Source organism: Thalassophryne amazonica, chromosome 10 (assembly GCF_902500255.1).
Source record: "Thalassophryne amazonica chromosome 10, fThaAma1.1, whole genome shotgun sequence".
Classification (NCBI taxonomy): Eukaryota; Metazoa; Chordata; class Actinopteri; order Batrachoidiformes; family Batrachoididae; genus Thalassophryne; species Thalassophryne amazonica.
The window spans coordinates 35,199,744-35,220,466 of record NC_047112.1 but is presented as its reverse complement, the minus strand read 5'-3'; the positions used below and the strand labels follow the sequence as shown (position 1 = coordinate 35,220,466).

The following is a 20,723-nucleotide window of genomic DNA, read 5'->3' as shown; positions in this document are numbered from 1 at the left end:
TTGCTCTTACACAGAGGCAAGGGCATAACCAGGAACTAAAGCCCCTTTCACACCGGGCCTGCATAGAGTTGCAATGTGCTGCGTATCTAGTATGCAGGAATGGCTGCGTAAGTTGTGCACAGGAAAAAAAAAAAAAAAAAAAAAAAAACCTTGCGCGCAGGAGGGAAAAGCTTGGCTCCATCACATTGATCTTACAGACTGCCTGGACACGAAGAAAATTTGATAGATTGGAAAAGGTCAGAATACATTACTTCCAGGAGTTAATGGACTTTATTTAACGTGCCACAATCGTGACAGAACTTGAGGAGGTGAAGGCAGAGCTGCAGCCAGTGATGGCACGCAATAAGTCCATGAGGAGTGGATGGTGGACATGTTCTCAAACTGGTGATCTGTCCGTAAGGGTTTGATGTGGACATGTCCTCTCACTGGCGATATGTCCATGAGGAGTTAGTGAACGTGGAAGCTTGGCCGGCCCGCCTCTTCTGTGGTTTTGAAGCTTCACAGCCAGCAAAGTCCAGTGTGATGAATAAAATCTAGTATTGTAGGTATGTACTGTTAAAAAAAAAAAAACACAAACACAAAGGACTTTTCGCCCTGGCGTAGGGTTGTGTATAATTATGGAGACATGGTGTACAGTAGCACAGTGTTGTGTAGATTTAGACAGTAGCAGAGTATTGTGTAGACTTGTGTGGAACACTGCATCCTTGCTCTATGCTGAAAGCCCACGAGAAAAATTAAACTTGTTTAACTTTTTACGTTTGTTTTGTGGGCCCCTTTGCACTCTCAGTGTATTGCCACGTATGGCTGTGTAAACTCGGCGTATTATGTACACATGACGCAACTCTATGTTGGCCCGGTGTGAAAGAGCTTAAATCAGAATTTTATTTGATTTAAGCAGGGGTGGTGGCCAAGTGGTTAGTGTGCTCGATTTAAGTGCAGAAGGTGCCTGGTTCAAATCCCACCCCTGCCACATTTCTCCATGTAATGTGGAGTTACATCAGGAAGGTCATCCGGTGGAAAATCAAATCAACATGCAGATCTACCTCAGATCTGCTGTGGCAACGCTGAGTGAAGACAAGGGAGCAGCCGAAAGGACTTACTATTTGATTTTCATTTTCTTATAGTTACTTTTTATAAGTAATTGGACTGTGTCCACATATAGATTCTGAGGAACAGCAGGATGGTGACAATACCTGTCAGCTTGTTTATACTTGGGCACCATCTGGCAACCTGCAGGAAATAGGGCTATCTCCTGTTGGATGTTGGCTACAACGCCAGCATTATCTTGCTCTAAAAAAAACAATTTAAGCAAAGGAGGTAATTATCTTGGTGTCTGAATGGGATCATGGTGACAACAAGGAAATGCTGTTGAATTTGGAACCTTCCTGCTTTTAGGCAAAAAGAGCTGTTTTGTCTTGAATGATACAGTGCCTTGCATTTTGGCAAATCTACACACTCTGGCCAGGCAGAGCCAATCAACCAGCCACCCACTGAGCGGCTTTGTTCCAGCTCAGCACACTGCTATGCTCTGGGGCAGAGCTTTGCCAACCACCACAATCCCACCCACCCACCCACCTCCAACTAACTGCTTTTCATAAGAAGCCACTTCTGAATACTGATGCAGCAGCCCCACACACCACAACAGTCACTCCTACACAAATGTGCACACGTACGTGCGTGCACACAAAACAGCCAATGATTTCCTATTTGCATGTGTAAATGTACACACAAGCACCTCCAAGTACAAACTCATTACCATTTTGTTGTTTTCACACAACATCCTTCAGTCATGCACACACAAATCTGCACAGACACTGAGAAAGAATAATGTACGCACACAGACGACAACAAAAGGCCATCCCACACAAGCAAAGCTGTTAATTTCTTATGAAGTGTAAAATGACAGCTTATACTGAATTCCATCTTCACATTGACATGCAGGGCTCAGCCACAAATACAGCAGGAAAAATAGAGATTTATGGACATTAGTAGCCAATGAAGATGAACAAAAATACAGTTCACGCAAGCTGTCATCTCTTTTTCTAAATACTCATGCTCTTTTTGGTGAATTTGCAGAAATGCTTTGTGTAAAGCAAAGACACCCAAACAAACAAGTAGCATACATCCAGTTCCGCTTCCACTGTGTGCAAGATCTGGGGATCTATACCAGCTTGCGATCATGTACAGTATGCACAGCAGTGTCCCTGTACACGTTTTCAATATATCAGAACTGGACGTGGCGGGCGGTTAGTGCACTTTTCTGTGCAGCAGCTATGAACTGTGTTTCAGAGCGTGACAGTGATGGAGCAAAAAATAGCAGCACACCTGCAATCAGTTTTAGAAACATATTTGTAGTCTGCTTTCTTTCAAACATGCACAAAGTCTGTGAGCATTGTCTTGCTTCATAGCACGGTGGTGATATAGCTCAAAACAGCAGCACATCTGAGTCCGGTTTCATAAAGTGGTCTAATCTTGTTTCATCGACTGCATAGTACATAAACACAGTCTGCATAGTACAATGAGATTAGGGGACAACGAGATTAGGGGATTAGTTGTTGTAGATTAGTTGTTGCACAAAGCATTTAGTTGGCTAAAGTTTCATGTTAGCCGACTAAAGTTTTTAGTCTGGTACAGCAAAGCTAATCTTATTATAAATCGAAAATACTTCAGTGTTTTACCTCAAAAATGGCAGCTATCATGTACCACCAATTGATGAAGCACGAAGGAAGGACAGCCTTGCAGTGCTCTGGGACCAGAATAATCCATTGTAGATGTTTATGGACACTGAGGCTGGGAGCGCTTCTCCTCTGGTGCAGCGGACTCGGGCATGTTTGTAGCAGATGACCAACCCGGAAGTAAACAAAACTGTCACGCATTGTAGGCATTTCTTGGCAACGGCACTGGCGAGGCCGCATATGCCTGTCAAAATTGTTGACTAATGTTAGACTGCTAATCTACAAGTTTAGCAGTCAATGTGAAACAGAGATTAGATGGCTAATGTTGGGCGACTAACCTTAGTTGACCAAGTAAGTTTAGTAGACTAAAAGATTAGACTACTTTATGAAACCGGGCCCTGGAATGAGCTTTAGAAACATATTTATGCTTTGCTGTCTTTCAACTGTCTGTTTCTGAGGATGGTGCATGTGGAAGAAAAAAAAAACAAAAAAAAAACAAAAGCAAAACAAAACACAAACAAACAAACCCTTACCTGTTCATCAGGAAGCACTTACCCAGGCTTAAACACTAAGCTTTTTGTCCCACTTGTCAATACAACAATTGCCCTATATAAAATGGTACAAGGTCCACATCAGAAATCCAAATTTCTCTCAGGACATTAAACAAATCCCTACTGAACACACAATATCCATTTCTCATTTAATTTATTTTAGAAATGTACAACACTGGAGTTGTTTTATAAACAAGCTTAGTGTTTGTGAGCAGTGATGCCGGTAACGCGTTACTCTAATCTGACCACTTTTTTTTAGTAACGAGTAATCTAACGCGTTAATCTTTCCAAATCAGTAATCAGATTAAAGTTACTTCTCCATGTCACTGTGCGTTACTATTATTTTTCATTGTGGGACGATAGCAGCACTAAACTTGGTCCGTGGGCAGGAGGTCGGGGTTCGACTGAACTGCCCACTTTCAGTGAGCTGTGAGCTTTTCATCCACGTTTTTTTGCAGCTGCTCGACTCGTCGTCTCCTCTTAAAGCGCGGTGATCAGCACACCTGCACTGAGCTTTACAAAGACATTTTTATACTTTTTTTCCTCCTTTATTTAGAGCTGAGCTGAGCCGCTCCATATCTGCACGTTAAAACAGCTGATCCTCCGCGACGCGTCAACAACTAACACTATTTTCCACTCAAATGCACCTAAGCTCTCTTTCTGAGGACCACATGATGTGAAAACACAATAAAACTTTCTTACCTGTAAATCTGGTCACGTTTTCTGCATAAATAAATGTTATCCATTCTTTGTGCTCAAACGCCAAAGTAGGGGCGAATCCAGATGGAATGGGGGCGTGGGGGAGGGATGTGCCCCCCTCACAACACCCCTAGATTAAAGGTCCAGTTTTGAAGCCTTTTTTTACTACAACTACTAATGCTACTTAAAATAATATTAATTTCGCCAAGTAAAATATTTAGAGAGAATTTAAATGTTAGAAAAATGCTAGAATGAATTTAATAGTTACATTTATAAACAATGTAGGTTCGAAATTGCAAGTTTTACTGTTACAGTGCTGTCAACAGTTAAATATGAGGTCAAGAAAGAGGTCTTTATTTTACTTTTTATAAAACAAGTATTTATTTTCATTGAAGTCAAGAAAGGGTGACTATAAAGTAAGTTTTGGCAAAACAGGTATCATTGTCATGTTGAGGTGGCAGAGGGTTGTTGTTGGCAGCTGCGAAAAGTAACTAGTAATCTAACTTAGTTACTTTTACAATTGAGTAATCAGTAAAGTAACTAAGTTACTTTTTCAAGGAGTAATCAGTAATTGGATTACTTTTTCAAAGTAACTGTGGCAACACTGTTTTTGAGTGCAGTATAGACCTTTATAATTTATACGTTAATACGTTACACCAGCACCCAAATCAGGGCTCGAAATAGTACGTGCATGTGCTAGTTTGTGCATGTATTATTCGAGCGGTGCACGTAATTTTATACTGCACTTGCACAAGTAACTTTATCCAAGTTTTATCAACTATAAGCACCAGTAAAATGAACCAATAAAGTAATAAATAAGGAAAAAAAAAAAAAACTATTTCCAGTGTGTTGTCTTCGTCTTCCCTGTGTTTTATGACTCAGACACATGGAGCGAGTTGCTGTGCTCCATTTGTTGGTGCGAACACGTAAACAAAGAAAAGAAAAAAAAAAAACTGGCTGGCTGCGGTTCCTCTCTCCCCCTCAAACTCTGTCATCATTGTGTTATAAACCAGTCACCATTTGTTTTATTATACATCTGTGTAACTAATAAAATTATCTTCATGGACATTAGTTCGCGCGCGCACGTGAAACAAAAAAAAAGTGGCTGCCACTGCAGTTCCTTTACAGAATCCAGGAGACAGCACTTAAAGTAATATTTTTTCTGGCCATGATAATTTGTGTGCATGTTTTCCTTTAATTGAGCACACAAATTAATAAAACGTGTGCACGTTTTCCTGGCTGTGATAATTCGTGCGCACGTTTTCCTTTAATTGATAATATGACCTAAATTGTCATCCTCACGACACTTCGCCCTCAGCGTCCTTTTTAATGTGCTTAAACTCCAGATGATGTTATGCTGGGCAGGTGGAGTTCTCTGTATGTCCTTGTGCGCCCAAACCATGATGATATACCCTGACCAGATCCACTTCTAATGGGGAAATGTATTACACTGTCTCCTGGTTTGTTGACTAATAATCAGCATTTATGTGTCAGGACAGTGCACATTTTACAAACTGTGGCCACGTTTAAGTAGCTCGTGCCTGAGCGCACAATATAATAAAACGTGCGCACATTCTCTCCACATGCAAAACATTTTGCGATGACACTTCCAGGGCTCCATAGATCCTCGCTCTTTCGTGAAACTCTGTAATAATTGTGTTATAAACCAGTTACCATTTGTTTTATTATACATCTGTGTAGTTAATAAATAAAATAATCTTCACGGACAATTTGTTTGCGTGCGCACGTGAAAAAAAAAACTGAGGGGAGAGCAGCAGCAGCAGCAGCGGCAAACTCCCCCAGAGAGGAATTAAGAGTCTGACACATCAGAGGAGGAGTTTTAAGGTTGACATAAGTCTGACTTTTGGTTGTGTAAGTAACTTTTTTTTGGTGCAAATAGGTTAAAAAATGTATTTCGACCCCTGCAAATCCTTGTAAGATCTACAATGTCCTCATTTCAGGAAATTAATGAATGGACCTCTATGATAGCTGAGACTTTTGCCATCTCAACAGCAGATGCAGAGAGAATTTTGTTTGCTACCACCACCTTTACTGGCTCTTTTCCTCTCTCACCAGAGGAAATGAAGATGAAGTTACTGAACCTGAAGAAGAAAGAAATTTGCATGAAACTGGTAGCACTTTAAGTGAGTATTGGAGAAACAAACTGATTCCGCAGGGACTCCACATCCAGAAGCCACCTACTATTGGCAAAGAAAATTAAGATTTTAACAAGAGATGGTGTGAGACATTAAAAAAATGCTCTATGGACTTGATGCTTTTAATAATTGTAGAGGTCTCTAAATAGAAAAGGGACTTTGAAAAACTAATCAAAAACCAGGAAACATATATGAAAGAGAAGTTGGGTGAGGATTTCACCAAGATTTGTCACGCCACCAAACAGACATTGAAGGAATTTCAAGATGATTTGTTTGACCATCAAACTGAGAAAATATAGAAGAGATGACAATTAGGGCTGAAACAATTACTTGAGTAATTAGATTTGCCCCGAGGCTTTGTGTAAAGCTGTAGTATATATGCCAGGCCTGTAGGTGGCTCTGTAACGCCCCCACAAAAAACAGAGAAGAAGACTGTAAAGAATGCTCATAACTAATGTAAGCACTAATCAATGTAGTAGACGACTCTACAAGTTTACAAAACCACATGCTGAGTAAAATAAAGCCTTAAGAGAAAGGGTCTGCACCGATCTTCTGAAACGGACATGTACCTAGAGAACTACAATTTCCAACTAGACACTGGTGAGCTCATACAGGTGTAACCTCTTTAGATGATTACATTGGTTGACTTCTAAGGTATATAATACAAACTGGCTTCTCTTGATGTGCAACATCATGAAGGTCTTTGGACTAAAAGCTTGGTTTGCATATACCACTAAAATAAATAAATAAATAACTTCTTTACAATAAAATGTTTCATCAATATTAGTCTATGCAGGCAAAGTTGTCTGCAAAGCACCTTAGGCCTTAAGAGAGCTCCTAAGGTGCCAAACTGAGTAAGGAGGAAGACTTTTAAGAAGCCTAAAGGGTCTGGTCACACGGTACAGGACAATAGCTGAACGAAGGTGACAAAAAAAAGTGACAAAGTCACAAATCATCGAGAAAAGTGGATGAATGAGCCTACATTTCTCCCATCACCAAAAAGCCTGCGTGTCCAGACTGCATAAAAGAACTAAACAAAACCAAAACTAACAAAAGAAAAACGAAGCAAATGGCAACATTGACGCTTTAAAAAAAATCAAAACATTCATGATGACGTGACTTGACAGTGGGTATCAGACAGAGCGCCAGCCTGTGATAATTTCTGCAGCCAGCCTGTGCTCTCCACAGCATCTGCAGGTGTGAGATCTGGTTGTCTTGACAACAGGTTTGTCTTCACAACAACAACAACGTGTGTGCACACGGACGTCTCAGCCACAAACTGCTGGAACGTGCAGCAGCCACAGATGGCTGGGATATGTGTAAACAGTTAAGCCTCGGTCCCACCGAGTGAAGGAGGAGTGAAGAAGGAGCCACGCACCCTGTTTTTTTTGTTTCGTGAGCTATCGTGGCATTATAGTGGCTCAGAGTGGCTCTTAGAGGCATTATCTTCAGTTAACGAGGCTCCTCTCTGAGCGTGGCGCTAATTTCAAGATGTTCAAAATTTAGCAACAACAGCGTGGCGCAGTTTGTGTTAGAGTTACTGCGACGGCTTAGAGGCATTTGCGTGGTGCTTACGAGTATGCAAAAAGTCCATTATCCGTGCGCCTGGCACCTTCGCAGGACCTGAGAGGCGACTCCTCTTGCGCACACAATTGCACCTGCTCTGTGTGCTGGACTATATTTTGTAGTGGATTAATCATTTTCTGCCAAACCTTGGATGTTGAAAACACTTCTAATCACTTCTGGCATCACAGAGGAATGTTTCATCTGGACGCTTTTTTTTTTCCTCTCTTTCCTGCTCCATGTGGGATGCATTTTGAACAGCTTAAGGTAATTATTTTTAACGTTTTTTATAGCTTGATAAAACAGTTCCTTGCTGTAAAAGTATGTCTGTATGTTGATGTCTGTTGTATGTAAAAGTATGTTGATTTAATATCTTGTTAATGGATCACATGAGCTCCGCTGTGTGTGCGCACTGAGGCAGGACCTGAGAGGCTATTTTTGGAGCGGCTCTCTTGCGCACACAAATCCACCTGCTCTGTGCGCTGGACTCTATATAAAATAATTATTTTGTAGCGGATTAATCATTTTCTGTCAAACCATGGATGCCGAAAATACCTCTAATCACTTCTGGAATTAATGGATCACATGAGCTCCGCTGTGTGTGCGCACTGAGGCAGTGACTCATCATCACACTTCAAACGAGCATTTAGGCAGAACGCCAGCTCACAAAAGAGTGATATTTCAGTCAATACTGGACGAACACAAAGTTAAAATTTGGGTGACTGCATGAAAGTGGATGTGTGTTTAAAGCCATGGAAGATAATAACTCCAGTGGAGCAGCTAAGAGCAGGAGCTGTGCGGCAACACAGGTGGAGAGCGCGCAAAAGACCGATTTTGAAGACATAACACAAAGTTAAAAGTTGTATCATGGTGACTTGTAAGCTGCAGAAGAAATAAATATATATATATATATATAGAAAATGATCCACAGGTGTATATAATAAAACGGCCACCTCATTCTGTATGCAGAACGGCACCGCGTGCAAAAGAGTGCTTTTGCAGAAATAAACGGACAAACACAAAGTGGATTCACGTTGTAAAAATGATTGTGCTTAAAGCCAGGGAAAAAATAAAGCCAGCAAGCCACGGATGGAAAGGAAGCCAGAAAGAGCACAGAGGCGGCTGTCCATGAAAGGACAACAGCAGCGTGCACGCAAAAGAGCGATTTTGCAGAAATAAACAGACAAGCATAAAGTTTTGTGTGTTTAAAGCCGCAAAAAAAAAAAAAAAAAAAAAAAAAAAAGCCAGAGAGCCACGGAGCCAGCGAGGAGCACAGAGGCGGCTCTCCAGGAACCCGTGGTTCGGGTCTAGCTGGTCTGGTGCATTACAGGTGGACAGCAGCCTGGCGCACAGCTCACAACTGCGGAACTGTGATGGAGTGTCTATTTTTGGACTGCGTTTTTTTAAAAAAAAAGAAGGGACATCTTTAAATGCTGCTGTGAATCTGTGAATTGAAAACCCACACTTTGAAGGGACCAGGTGTGGGAGGGCTGGAGGTTTGGACCAAACTCATGCCTAAATGTGCGCCAACATGGTGTTATCATGGCACTATCATGGCACTACGTGGCTTAGTGTGGCTGATGCGAGCCATTCAAGGCTGCAATGACAGGTGGTCGTGGCTCACTAGAGGCTGCTACGTGGCACATGCGGGGTACAGAGAGGCACATAGTGGCACCTTCATAGTGGATACGTGATCAAAACGTGGGTCATTCTTCAAATAATCACCCCACACCCATGCGTGGCTCCTTCTTCAGTTCTTCAGTCTTCATTATTCGGTGGGACCGAGGCTTTAGAGTAGTTGAGAAAACGTTCTTGCCGCTATTGTTTCTGCATGAAAACATTGCTTCATCCCACACATGAACGAGTCACATTCAGCTCATCTGAGCTTTAATTATTGATCCTTTCAAATACTGTCAATATTTATGCAAGACGTCGGACTTGCGTGGTTGGACGAAGTTGGACGACAATGAAACGGAACGCTGACAGTACAGGAACTATGCAGATGAAACGCAAATTGACAAATTGAAGCTGTCGTCAGGATTCATTCACATTTTTCAACAGTTTGAAAATTCTGACAAAATGCCAGCTACAGGAACAAAGCTGGATGATGGTTAAACAATGTCTCCGAAAGTCAACGCAAGTCCAGATTTCTTGTTTCGCTTTGGCTTTGGTGTCCTTCGTTAGTGCCGTGTGAATGGGGCTTAAGAGTGTCTTAAGCAGAAGAGATGGTAGAAAAGACAGAGAGGAAGTACGAGGTCTGTCCAAAAAGCAACGGACCTTTTTATTTTTTTCAAAACTATATGGATTTGAATCACGTGTGATTGCATCAGCCAAGCTTGAACCTTCATGCGCATGCGTGGGTTTTTCACGCCTGTCGGTTGCGTCATTCGCCTGTGGGCAGGCTTTGAGTGAGCACTGGTCCACCCCCCTCGTCGGATTTTCATTGTCAGGGAAATATCTGAATGATTTGGAGCCATCTGAATTTAGCGAATGGTGTCCACCTGACTGTCTCTCACAGTTTCTGGAAAAATTTGATGCAGCAAAGCTCCAAATCATTATTAGTTATTATGAGTTATTATTACTATTATTGTTGTTGTTGGTATTATTAATATATGAATACAAATGTAAAAAAAAATACAATTTGACTCCTTTATGACAACGAACGCTGAGCCATTAATTATTATACAGAAAACATTTCCACGCAAACTGCTGAGACGCGAACAGCTTAATGCTAATTTTAACATTGAAAATGCCATAGACATGCTAACGCGTTAGCATCGGTCCTGTTTTTAAATTATAAAATACATCTATCAACTGTTTCAGATGACCATAACAGGTTGGTTTAACATAAAAAAGGTAAATATTACTCACAGACATATGCTCTTTAGGGTTTTAGCAGGGAAAAATTAAGATCAAGCAAAATAAAACAATGAATCAACAAAGCAGGAGATCGAAGCACTGCTTCGATCTGTGAATTACTGCTTCGATTGGTTCAACGTTCAAAGCAAAGCCGCGCTGCAGAAAAGTTGATTACAGACCCACTGCAGGGCCTGTAATCAATGTACAGAAATGATAATTTTCCTGACAAACACACCCCAAAACAACAGCCACTCTGAAGGACCGATAAGGGAATCGTTAACCAAAAAGGTTACTGATGTCGGTGGATCGAATCATTTCTTAACGATACCCGAAAGGAACCGGTTCTCGATACCCATCCCTAGCCAGGAGCCATATAACATATAAAGGTGGATTCTATAATTTAATTGAAAAAGTCAGCCAAAGAACAGTCATTAGGGTAAAGGTTAAGGTCATTGAGGTCAAAAATTCAGGATTCCTCAAGGCAATTATGTTATTTTATAAGGAAATTCCTAACCAAGGGGAGTGCATCATTATTGATGATCTCCTTACCCTACCCATCAGCCTTTGTATCTTCATGCCTCATACTTATGAATTCAGTACTACAGTCCTGTGACATCACTTACTGTGCAATTATTAACGATCTTTCAATAAAAAGTCTGTTTTTAAAAAGCCAACAAAGGAGATGAACTTTGGAATAACGACAAAAAAAAAAGCAGTTTAATGGTAAGATGATTGCCTAAATGTTACAGCTTACATGTACGCCAATATGACAAACTTTGCTTTCTAAACTGTCTGATTGTGTACTGGTATATTTCCAGTGATTCAAAGTCATTGTGTGTTAATGAAGAGAAGAAAACATGGATAAGATTCCACATGAAGCTTACCAAGAGCCTCATCTTCAGTTCATCACCAAAGCATTTTGACAATAATCCACTGTGGTCCTTGACAAAAATCAACATGACCTCTGAGCAATGGCTTCAGTTCAAACACTCAAAATTAGGACCTCTTCGGGCTGGAGGTCTGCCAGTCTACTCTTTTATGTTAATCAGCTAGCCTAACCTTAACCACCCAGACATCTGCTGTTCTGTGCTTGTCAAGCTCCATATTCAATTTGTTTCTAATATAACTACATAAACCACTCAAGTAGAGGGGGAATATGTGACACTTGTGCATGTCCTTCTCACCAGGGTTGAATGGGAGAAAGGCAAGAATCTTTGTACTACAGCAATAATAAATGTTTTCCACACCGCATTTGCATTTTCTTCAGTTTTTATGCTTATGTGTGCACACTCATGTCCAGTAACCCCTACGCACTGACAAAACAACACACAGAACCAAGATCAACCCCTCCACCCACCCACGTGTCTGTATGCAGCAGAGTGACTGAGCAGGGATGTATGTGTGTGTGTGTGTGTGTGTGTGTGTGTGTGTGTGTGTGTGTGTGTGTGTGTGTGTGTGTGTGTGTGTGTGTGTGCACGCACACGTGTGGGGAGAGGGGTGCAAGTTTGTTTAATGGGCAAGACAGGGGACCATGGGGATTAAGCCCTCCCAGCTGGAGGCTTTAGAGGCAAGGCTGGGGCTGTTCTGTTAATTCAAGTGGTCTTAATAATGCCTGTGCACCCTCTGCCCCTGACCCTCCCACCACTACATCAGATCTGGGAGGAAACATGATAAAAGGAGACAAGCAGGAGGAGGAGGAGGAAGAGGAGGAGAAGAGAACGTGTGGGGGTTTACAACCTGTGGCCATCTCTATGGTTGAGTACAGGCTCGGGGGACTTGAGGGACTGTGCATCCCTATTACTTGTACGTCGGCTTTGGCAACACACTTTTCTGCTGCTCCACTTGCACGCTGAGGCTAGCCTTGTTGAAGCTGCATTAGGATTAATCAACACCCAAACAATATGCCAAATGCAATCAACGGAGTCCAACACAGGGCTGCTATCAAATAAAGCTTTCTTCTCCTAAGCCAATGAGCTGCATCCACAACCTACTAGAGGGGATCTACAAAAAGACCACTCACACATTAAAAAAACAAACAAACAAAGCATGCGTGTGCCTCAATAGGACCATCTGAAATGATTGTTGGGCAGCAGGGTGGCTTAATGGTTAGCACTGCTGCCTCACAGCAAGAAGGTCCTGGGGTTGATTTCCACCTGAAGCCTTTCTGTGCGGAGTTTGCATGTTCTCCCCGTGTTTGCGTGGGTTCCCTCCAGGTGCTCCGGTTTCCTCCCAAATCCAAAGACATGCAGGTTAGGTAACTTGGAAACTTTAAGTTCTCTGTAGGTGTGCATGTAGGTGTGAATATATTTGCCTGTCTGTATGTAGCCTTGTAACAGACTGGCATCCTGTCCAGGTTGTACCCCGCTTCACGCCCTATGACTGCTAGCATAGGCTCAGGCCCCCTGTGGCCCTTAAATGAAAGCAGCAGGTATAGAAAATGGATGGATGGAAATGCGACTTTAACGCCGCGTTCACACCGGGCGTAACACGAGCGACAGCAGCGACGGGATGCCATGTAATCCCTATGTAAGGACGCGTTTTGGCGCCAAATCACTCAACGCGACACAATGGACGCGAATGAAGTGACGCAAGTGAAACCATTTTGAGCGATTGCCGCGTTTGTGGCGTGATTGTGTTGCATCACGTCGCCCTCCTCCCCAAGTTGAAAATACTGAACTTTTTTGTCTTGTCGCGCCGCGATGACCAATCAGGGACTGAATATGTAGTGACGTGGAGATGTCTGGAGCTTGACTGAAGATGTGAACATGTCCTGTCTCTGGTAGCAGCCTGTGAGCAGGACTTATGTCTCTTTTGTCCTTTATTTCACAATTATGACAGAGTTTTTGGAGCAAGCAGCAGCCCCACAGCCGAGGGACCGGAGGTTTTCTTTTTTTTTTATCGTGCGCGCGTGAGTGAATCGTCCGTGGATATTATTTTACTTATTAACTACACAGATGTATAATAAAACAAATGGTGACTGGTTTGTAAACACAATGACAGAGTTTTTTGAGAAAGAGCGAGCAGCAGCCACACAGCAAGCAGCGGAGTTTCTTTCTCTTTTTTTTCCTCTGCACGCATGAGTGAATCGTCTGTGGAGATTATTTTATTAATTAACTACACAGATGTATAATAAAGCAAATGGTGACTGGTTTCTAAACACAATTATGACAGTTTTTTGTGGAAGAGCGAGCAGCAGCCCCACAGCAGGCAGCAGAGTTTTTTTTTTTTTTTTTTTTTAATTGTTTACATGTGCTCGCATGAACGGGACAGGAGGTCCTCAAACTGGGTCCTGCAGAGGCAGAAGGACCGCTGAAAGCGGCCGTCATCCAGATACAGCTCCTGCAGCAAATGATGATACTCCCCGAATTGGGAGCTTTCCACAACAACTCGCTCCGTGTGATCAAGGTCCATCATGTTAACCTGACTGACAACCGGAGCCGGCGAGCGGAATGGAAGCTCCTCCTATTTGATGACGCACTGGGGCGAATTTTCGCAGCAAAAGCAGAGCGACACACCGGGTGATGGTGGCGCGTCTGTCGTCACGCGACCCCCGCAAATTTGTGGCGTCTGATCGCGCCCGGTGTGAACGCGGCATTACACTTTTTTCCCTTTCATGAGAACAATTATTCAAAATGTATTATGTTTATTTGTTTACCTTCTCAAGCCCTATTTAGATGGGATTTATTTTATATGGGGAGGTAGAGTAATGTAATTTTATCACAAGATGTTTTATATTTTAGGCCAATTTACATGGGATGAGAAAGCTCAAATAAATGACAGAGGAAACTCATTAAACAGGCATCACTCTTCAAAAAAGTAGACTGAATCAAAGATTTTTCTGCATGGTCCTCTTTCTATTAGCTAGCTCTTCAGTCTAGTTTTCTGTTGGGTTCACTTTCTTTTTTGTGCTGTTTGAGCAGTGTGCTGAGGTGCATGCTTCATGCAGAGGTGCACACCCAGGTGGTCAGAACATCTCTCATAGAAGCACAAACTAAGCATGTCCCATGGTTTAAGTTTTAATGTGCATGTGCAGCATGTTCATAATGCACTGTGCCTATGTGCCATAAGCAGAGCAGGTGTTTTAATGATGCACACTAATTGAATGCAAAGAGATGTTGACATGAACGCGATCACATGATTTGTGACATGTGAACAGACTGATACAGCAAGCAGCCAGGAGCTCAGTACACTGTGCTATGCGTTTTAAAAAATACACAAGCACACTGCTTTGCTATAAATACACACTAAGATCTCTTTTAGATCATAAGCAGTGCATGCCTGTCTACGCTTGATAGCGCAGATTTGTGAAGCTGATACTGTGATTAAAAACTGCTTTCTCTTCATGCCTGCACTGCAACTCAACCACAGTCTGTGCAGGGGTGGACCCACAGGGGCAAGGGGTGAGAAAGGTCCCCTGAAACCCTTTAAATGGCCACTTTTGATGACATTTAAAAAACATTTTTTGCACATAATAATAATAATATTAACCATATTCTACTGTGCACCATAGGATAAACGATTGTGAAAAAGGCAATAATTTAAGTCTAACTTCATAATCTGTTAATTTTAGTAACTACAAGCGAGAATACCAACTCCAAGACATCCATGTTTTCAAGTTAATCCAAATGGGTTAAAATCTTAATTTCTTACAAAAACGGGTATGCCAGTAACAACAGTTATAAAATGTTTCTCAAAAGACTTTGCTTCAATTGTCAAATTCAGCATTATAGAAAAAATTAACCTTTAAAATCATAGGTTGGGGAAAAAAAAAAAAAAAAAAAATCATACAAACCGCAGAATGACAATGCAGGCCTCTGCACAGACCTGTTTAAACCACCTCTGACAAGTAACACAGTTCTGCCAGTCACCACACATAAACGTTTGACCGATGGGCTGAAAATCCTCAGAGATGAATTGCATATCCTGGACTGAGTATCTGTTGTCATGGTAACCTCTGATTTGGGGAAACAGAAGAGATGTAGCTTTTTTCTACCATAAAACACCAACCTAGTGTGATGCTGCAGTCACACAGGGTAATATCACCCCACATTCCATTTATGCATTTCATTAGTTTGCTGCACATTATTATTTGCAGTCACTTATTTATCATTCAAATAACTACTATCACATAGCTTGCTTAATTTACAATTAATTTTGCTTTAATCTCACATTGTTTTATATGGAGCGCACACATTTTAACAATGTAGAGTCATACAAACTATACTTCTTGGTTCCCAATTATGTTTTTGTCTTTAGTTACCTGGAGTTTTGGACAGGGTTCTTTCTAGGCTGGGCAAAAGGCATGGCTGAGGAGACTTAATGCTCATTAGGCCATACCACATCTCTCCATGTTTTTGCTTTGTATATATTTGTATTTAGTGTTCACTGTCTCCACCCCTTTTGTGTTATTTGGTTTGGCCAAGCCAATACATGTTACCTCTGGTGTCACTGTGTTAGTTTTATTTGATTAACACAATGTCTGTTGGTGTCTTGAGTTGTTACATTTCATTGACCTCTTTTATTAGCCTTGGTATTATTTTGGGGTCTGTACAAGCTTTAATAAAAATTGTTTTGGGTAAATAAAATCTGGCTTCTTTGAATTTATAACACCCGTGTCTTCTTGCTTTACTGCTTGGTCCCTTACATTACATATAATAAACAATGGTGAATGTTTTAATGGATGACAGTGACCCTTCATATTTCTCAAGAGTACAGACAAATGACACTGACGACAAAGTATCAGAAACTTCATTTGTGACATATTTCTTCATTCATTACAATTTTGAATTATATAACAATCTAAAAAGATTCAAAGTTCAAAGAATGAATTCAAGGGATAATGTTATGCATAATCAGTTTTTACATCCATCTTTTACAGTTCAACAGCACTTCATTTTAACCAGTGCAAATTAATAACAGGAATGAAAATGCCAGCATTAACCAAGAGGCAAATTTTCACAAGTGCATTCGGGCCTCTTCAAATTAGTACACATTAAAAACAAGGTAAAACTTCAAAACTCTGTAATTCTCTATATGTCCATGTCTGAACTAAATACTACAAACAGTTCTGACATGAAATGGCTATTTTGAACATCGGCGATATATCCCATACATGTGTGACCTCTGACAGGACACACTGACAGCATTTGTGAAAGGGACTGTTCAACCATTAGGGAGTTTAAGTAGCAACTCTTTTACCTCCTCTGCAGCAACTGGCAATATTGTTCAGTTCTTTGTGTATATGTATTATCTTGACTACTTGGTGTAGCCTGCATCCCCGCAAGAACAAACTGAGAATGTTTCCATTATCACTAATAACATGAGGTAATGGTGCAAAGACTTTGTATTTAGGGATTTTTTGTTTGTGTTTTTTTTTTTGTCTTCAGTGACATGATTTAAACTGTTACATGCTGGACAGAGACACATTCACTTTCAATAATTTTTGTGATTTTAAAAGTTAACTCTGCTATTAAATGAGCCATCTCAGTCAGGGCTGTCTGCAATTTGGAAATATTCTGGAATTGGATATGGACCATATTGTAATTCTGCTACAGTGGAAGACTCCAAGGAGTATGCAAAGCCATGGTCTGGAAGCGGAAGTATTTTTCAAATTTCCAAAGTGCCATGATTGAAAATGTATAATATTCAATCTTGGAGATTATATATCCCACAAAAATTCAAACCAAACAATTATCCTAATCCTAAAATTTTGAACAAAATAATTTGCAAAGTTGCTCGGCATCATTCTGACAGCGGCAACAATGCAGACATCGCGAAAATATTTGGGAGTGCAATAAATAAATCCAAGCTCATTGCAGTTCACCCAGTGAGCAGAACAAATACAGGCTAAAGCTGCCTAACAACAACTCAATATGGGATTACTGTTATTGTACATAAATGTATACTTTTAAAGCAGTCACAGCAGTTGGCATTGTTAAAATCCTGTCTGCTTAAAATCTTCACCTACAGTGGGTGCGACGATTTACCCAAACTGTCCCAGACTGACTCCAACGACGGACCCAAACTGACCCAAATATGACTAAATGAAGTACTTTTATTTATTTTCGGAAATGCGCTTGCTTCTCAAAACAGTACATTAAAAGCAAACGGCACTCGCCTTTGCAGACGTACAGCGGGATGCACTGTTGCCTCATCAGGGTTCATAACATCAGATATCAGAGTCTGTTGTATGACCCCCCCTCAAAAAAAAATTGCCAATACTCACAAACATACTTTAGCATCCCTTGTTTATTGTTTCAGCATTCTGAAGAGGCAGCGAGACAGAGAGAGCGAGAGAGCACTGTCTATTAATGTATCGTTTTGAGAATGGAGCGCATTTCTGAAAATAAATAAAAGTACTTAATTTAGTCATATTTGGGTCAGTCTGGGTCAGTTTGGGTCCGCTGGAGTCAGTCTAGCTCAGTTTGGATAAATCATCGCACCCCCTACAGTGGAAACATAAAGCCAGTTCCGGTGACCATAACAGATCTTTAAAACAGTGTCAGTATGAGATCCATAGTGCCTGCCAGAGCAGTTCTCCGCATGTGCAAACTGGTTGTTTTGAATTGGCAATAACTAATACAGTGATACCTCCTGATACTTACAGTGATACTTACAAACACTGATGTCACAAGCATGCGCATTAACATCATTGGCAAGAACGTGGGTAAACTGATACCACAAAAGAGAGAAAGTATGGCGTCTTCGAGTACAGGAAGCAATTTGACGATTTCTGAATACATTCAAAACCTAGATAGTACTGCAAAAGCAATGTATTTCTCCATGCTAACCTACAACAAAGGTCTTTGTAGGCTTCCAGATCTGTCAACAAACCCACGTGACCAGATTCATGACATCACGGGAAGTATCGCTATTAACCCTCTGGGGCCAACGCCGTTGTATACGACAGCTAAGAGCAAGCTTTACTAAATTATAAATAACTTTTTAATGATATGAGATAGAAACTTACTTTTTTTTTGCTGAAAAGTTAACTCCGTGGACCTTTGAGCCAGCCAGTGGCCATCTTTGTATGCCTCATAGAAGCTGTGTGATGACGTGTGCAATGCAAGTGTCCAATCGGAATTGGCTCACCGTCACATGGTTTTCCAAAATCCAATCGTAGGGCAGATTTACCTCACATGAAAAACCAAAGATCATTTTCAGGAGTGATATGTTCCTAGTTGCCTGGGTGCTCCAATGAGTACATACTATTGGGCTCCAAATACAACCTGCGCCATTACGCACAGCAATCACTGAAAGCAGACGGAGAGCCTCTGATGACAATCCCACGTGCTCAAACAAAGAGTGTGTAACCATCAGGATTGCTCCACTAGTTTGCATGTGAATGTTACTGGATAACTCTGTTGCTTTTACCATGAAGACAAAAAAAAAAAAAAAAAAGCAAAGACCATTTTGTATATATTGTTAAAATGTGCATTTGTGTTTACTGTTTGAACTTTTTTTTGTTGTACAGTCTTTCACACAAGACCTCGAATTACCTTTATAAAGTGTCAAAACAGTTGTTTATAGTTTGCTGTGTGTTTTGAATAAATGTGTGTGGAAAATTATTTTCCGCCTTACTTTTTCCTTCCTTATTTTTGATTGTAAACCTTTATTAAACTTAAACACAACAAAAGCATATATATTATGAAGGCACAGGTTGTCCTGAAAAAAAGAGACATAAAACTTGATTGTGGGATGCAAGGAGAGCTGTTAACAGCAATAATAAAACATTTATGCCAGGTGAGTGAACTATCCAAAAAATGCCCTCGGACCCCAGGGGGTTAAGTTGTCCTAAAATTTCAGACTTTTGTTGTCACCTGCGTAAACATAAAACCTTAAAATGTGGTATGAATCTGGTACTGACAACCCCTTTATATCCTACTGCCCTCCCTTTCCAGGGGTGTGGGGAAGAATACAGCTCTTTTGCAGTTAAAGCAACAAACAAAGAGTTGTTCATTAAAGACCTAAAAACTGAGTTATTTGAGACTCGATCTGTGTTGATGGATGATTGGCTGAAGTGGTGGATAATACAGCCACTTTAAAATCACACATTTGCTAACCAAACATCTCTTCTTGATGCCATATAATGCTCCATCACTCTGCAGAACTTAACACTGCATAACCAACATTACTTCCCCAAAGGGACACCAATTACTGACACAAAAACAAACTGCATACACACCATCACCTGCTAAACTGTCAGGATAAATCAGTTGTTGCTGAGTGTGTCCAAATGTCAATTACAAAAAAGCACTTACTGAGTGTCTGGATTGTGGAAACATCATGTCAGTTCCTTGTGTGTTGCTCTCCTTTCCAAACACGATAAACTGGGTGGTTTGTGTTGATGTTTTTGCTCTGCGTTGGTCCTTTGTCCAAAGCTAGCCTCCAGGAGCTGACCAGCGTTAGCACGACGGCTAGCAACCCCCCACCCACCCCCCAAAATAAAAAGACGGTAAGTGATGCACTTTGCTGTCGTTAGCTCAGTTATAGTCAATCTGTTGTCTGGCTGATATCAGACCATTCAGCTGGACTTGTCCCAGCACCGTATTTACTGTGCCTGTGAAGTGGGAAAACAGCACCAGTAGCTAAGCTAGCAAATTGTTGAAAAGCTGTCAGTCAAAATGATTCATCGCGGCGTCGCGAGCTTTAACGCGCACGCGGCAGAGACGCGTTCAAAGTGTTGTTAATGTGCCGAGCTAACGGAGAGCTTGACAGCTTTCAGTTTGGCTTCCTCACCCAGCTGAGACCAAGCTGATTGAGGGGGTTAAAAGGTAAACGAGAAAAAAATGCTTCTCATAAAATAACAAAATGTCTGCGGGTTCGTTTAAGTTGAATCCAGTACCGTCCTGCAAACAACAAACCGCACATGCAGCGCTTCCACTTCAAACGGACTCGCCTTCCCCGAAAAAGCTAGAGGCAAACTCTGAACTGTTATCCTTAAAAACCGAGCAGTGCTGGAGAAACACGGCGGATTTATCATCCGCTGTGAAGCCAAAAGTCCATTCTTGGAGCTGAACACCCCACACACAGAAACCCAGCGCGTAGATCCGCAGCGTAGATATCTACGCGCCGCACCTCTATACCGCCTGATCACTGAGCCTCGAGCGCCCCTTGTGGACAGGTCACCACATAAAACAAGAGGCTATGAGTGCAGCTTCTTTTTTTAACCCCCTAACAAGCACGTTGGACGCAGTAAATATCGACTGTAATTTTATTAC

General features: G+C 41.3%; 1 protein-coding gene across 2 annotated transcripts in view; it reads right to left on the bottom strand.

The window, feature by feature from the left end:
* Positions 1–20,491, bottom strand: part of tle5 (TLE family member 5, transcriptional modulator) — a 127,965-nt gene extending 107,474 nt beyond the window's left edge. The window contains exon 1 of one of the 2 annotated variants that reach the window (XM_034179773.1): positions 19,764–20,491. In XM_034179773.1, the coding sequence (XP_034035664.1) occupies positions 19,764–19,790 (27 nt within the window). In that variant the 5' untranslated portion in view covers positions 19,791–20,491. The remainder of the gene's footprint in view (positions 1–19,763) is intronic. The other variant, XM_034179772.1, reaches the window with a different exon arrangement.
* Positions 20,492–20,723: the final 232 nt, after the last annotated feature.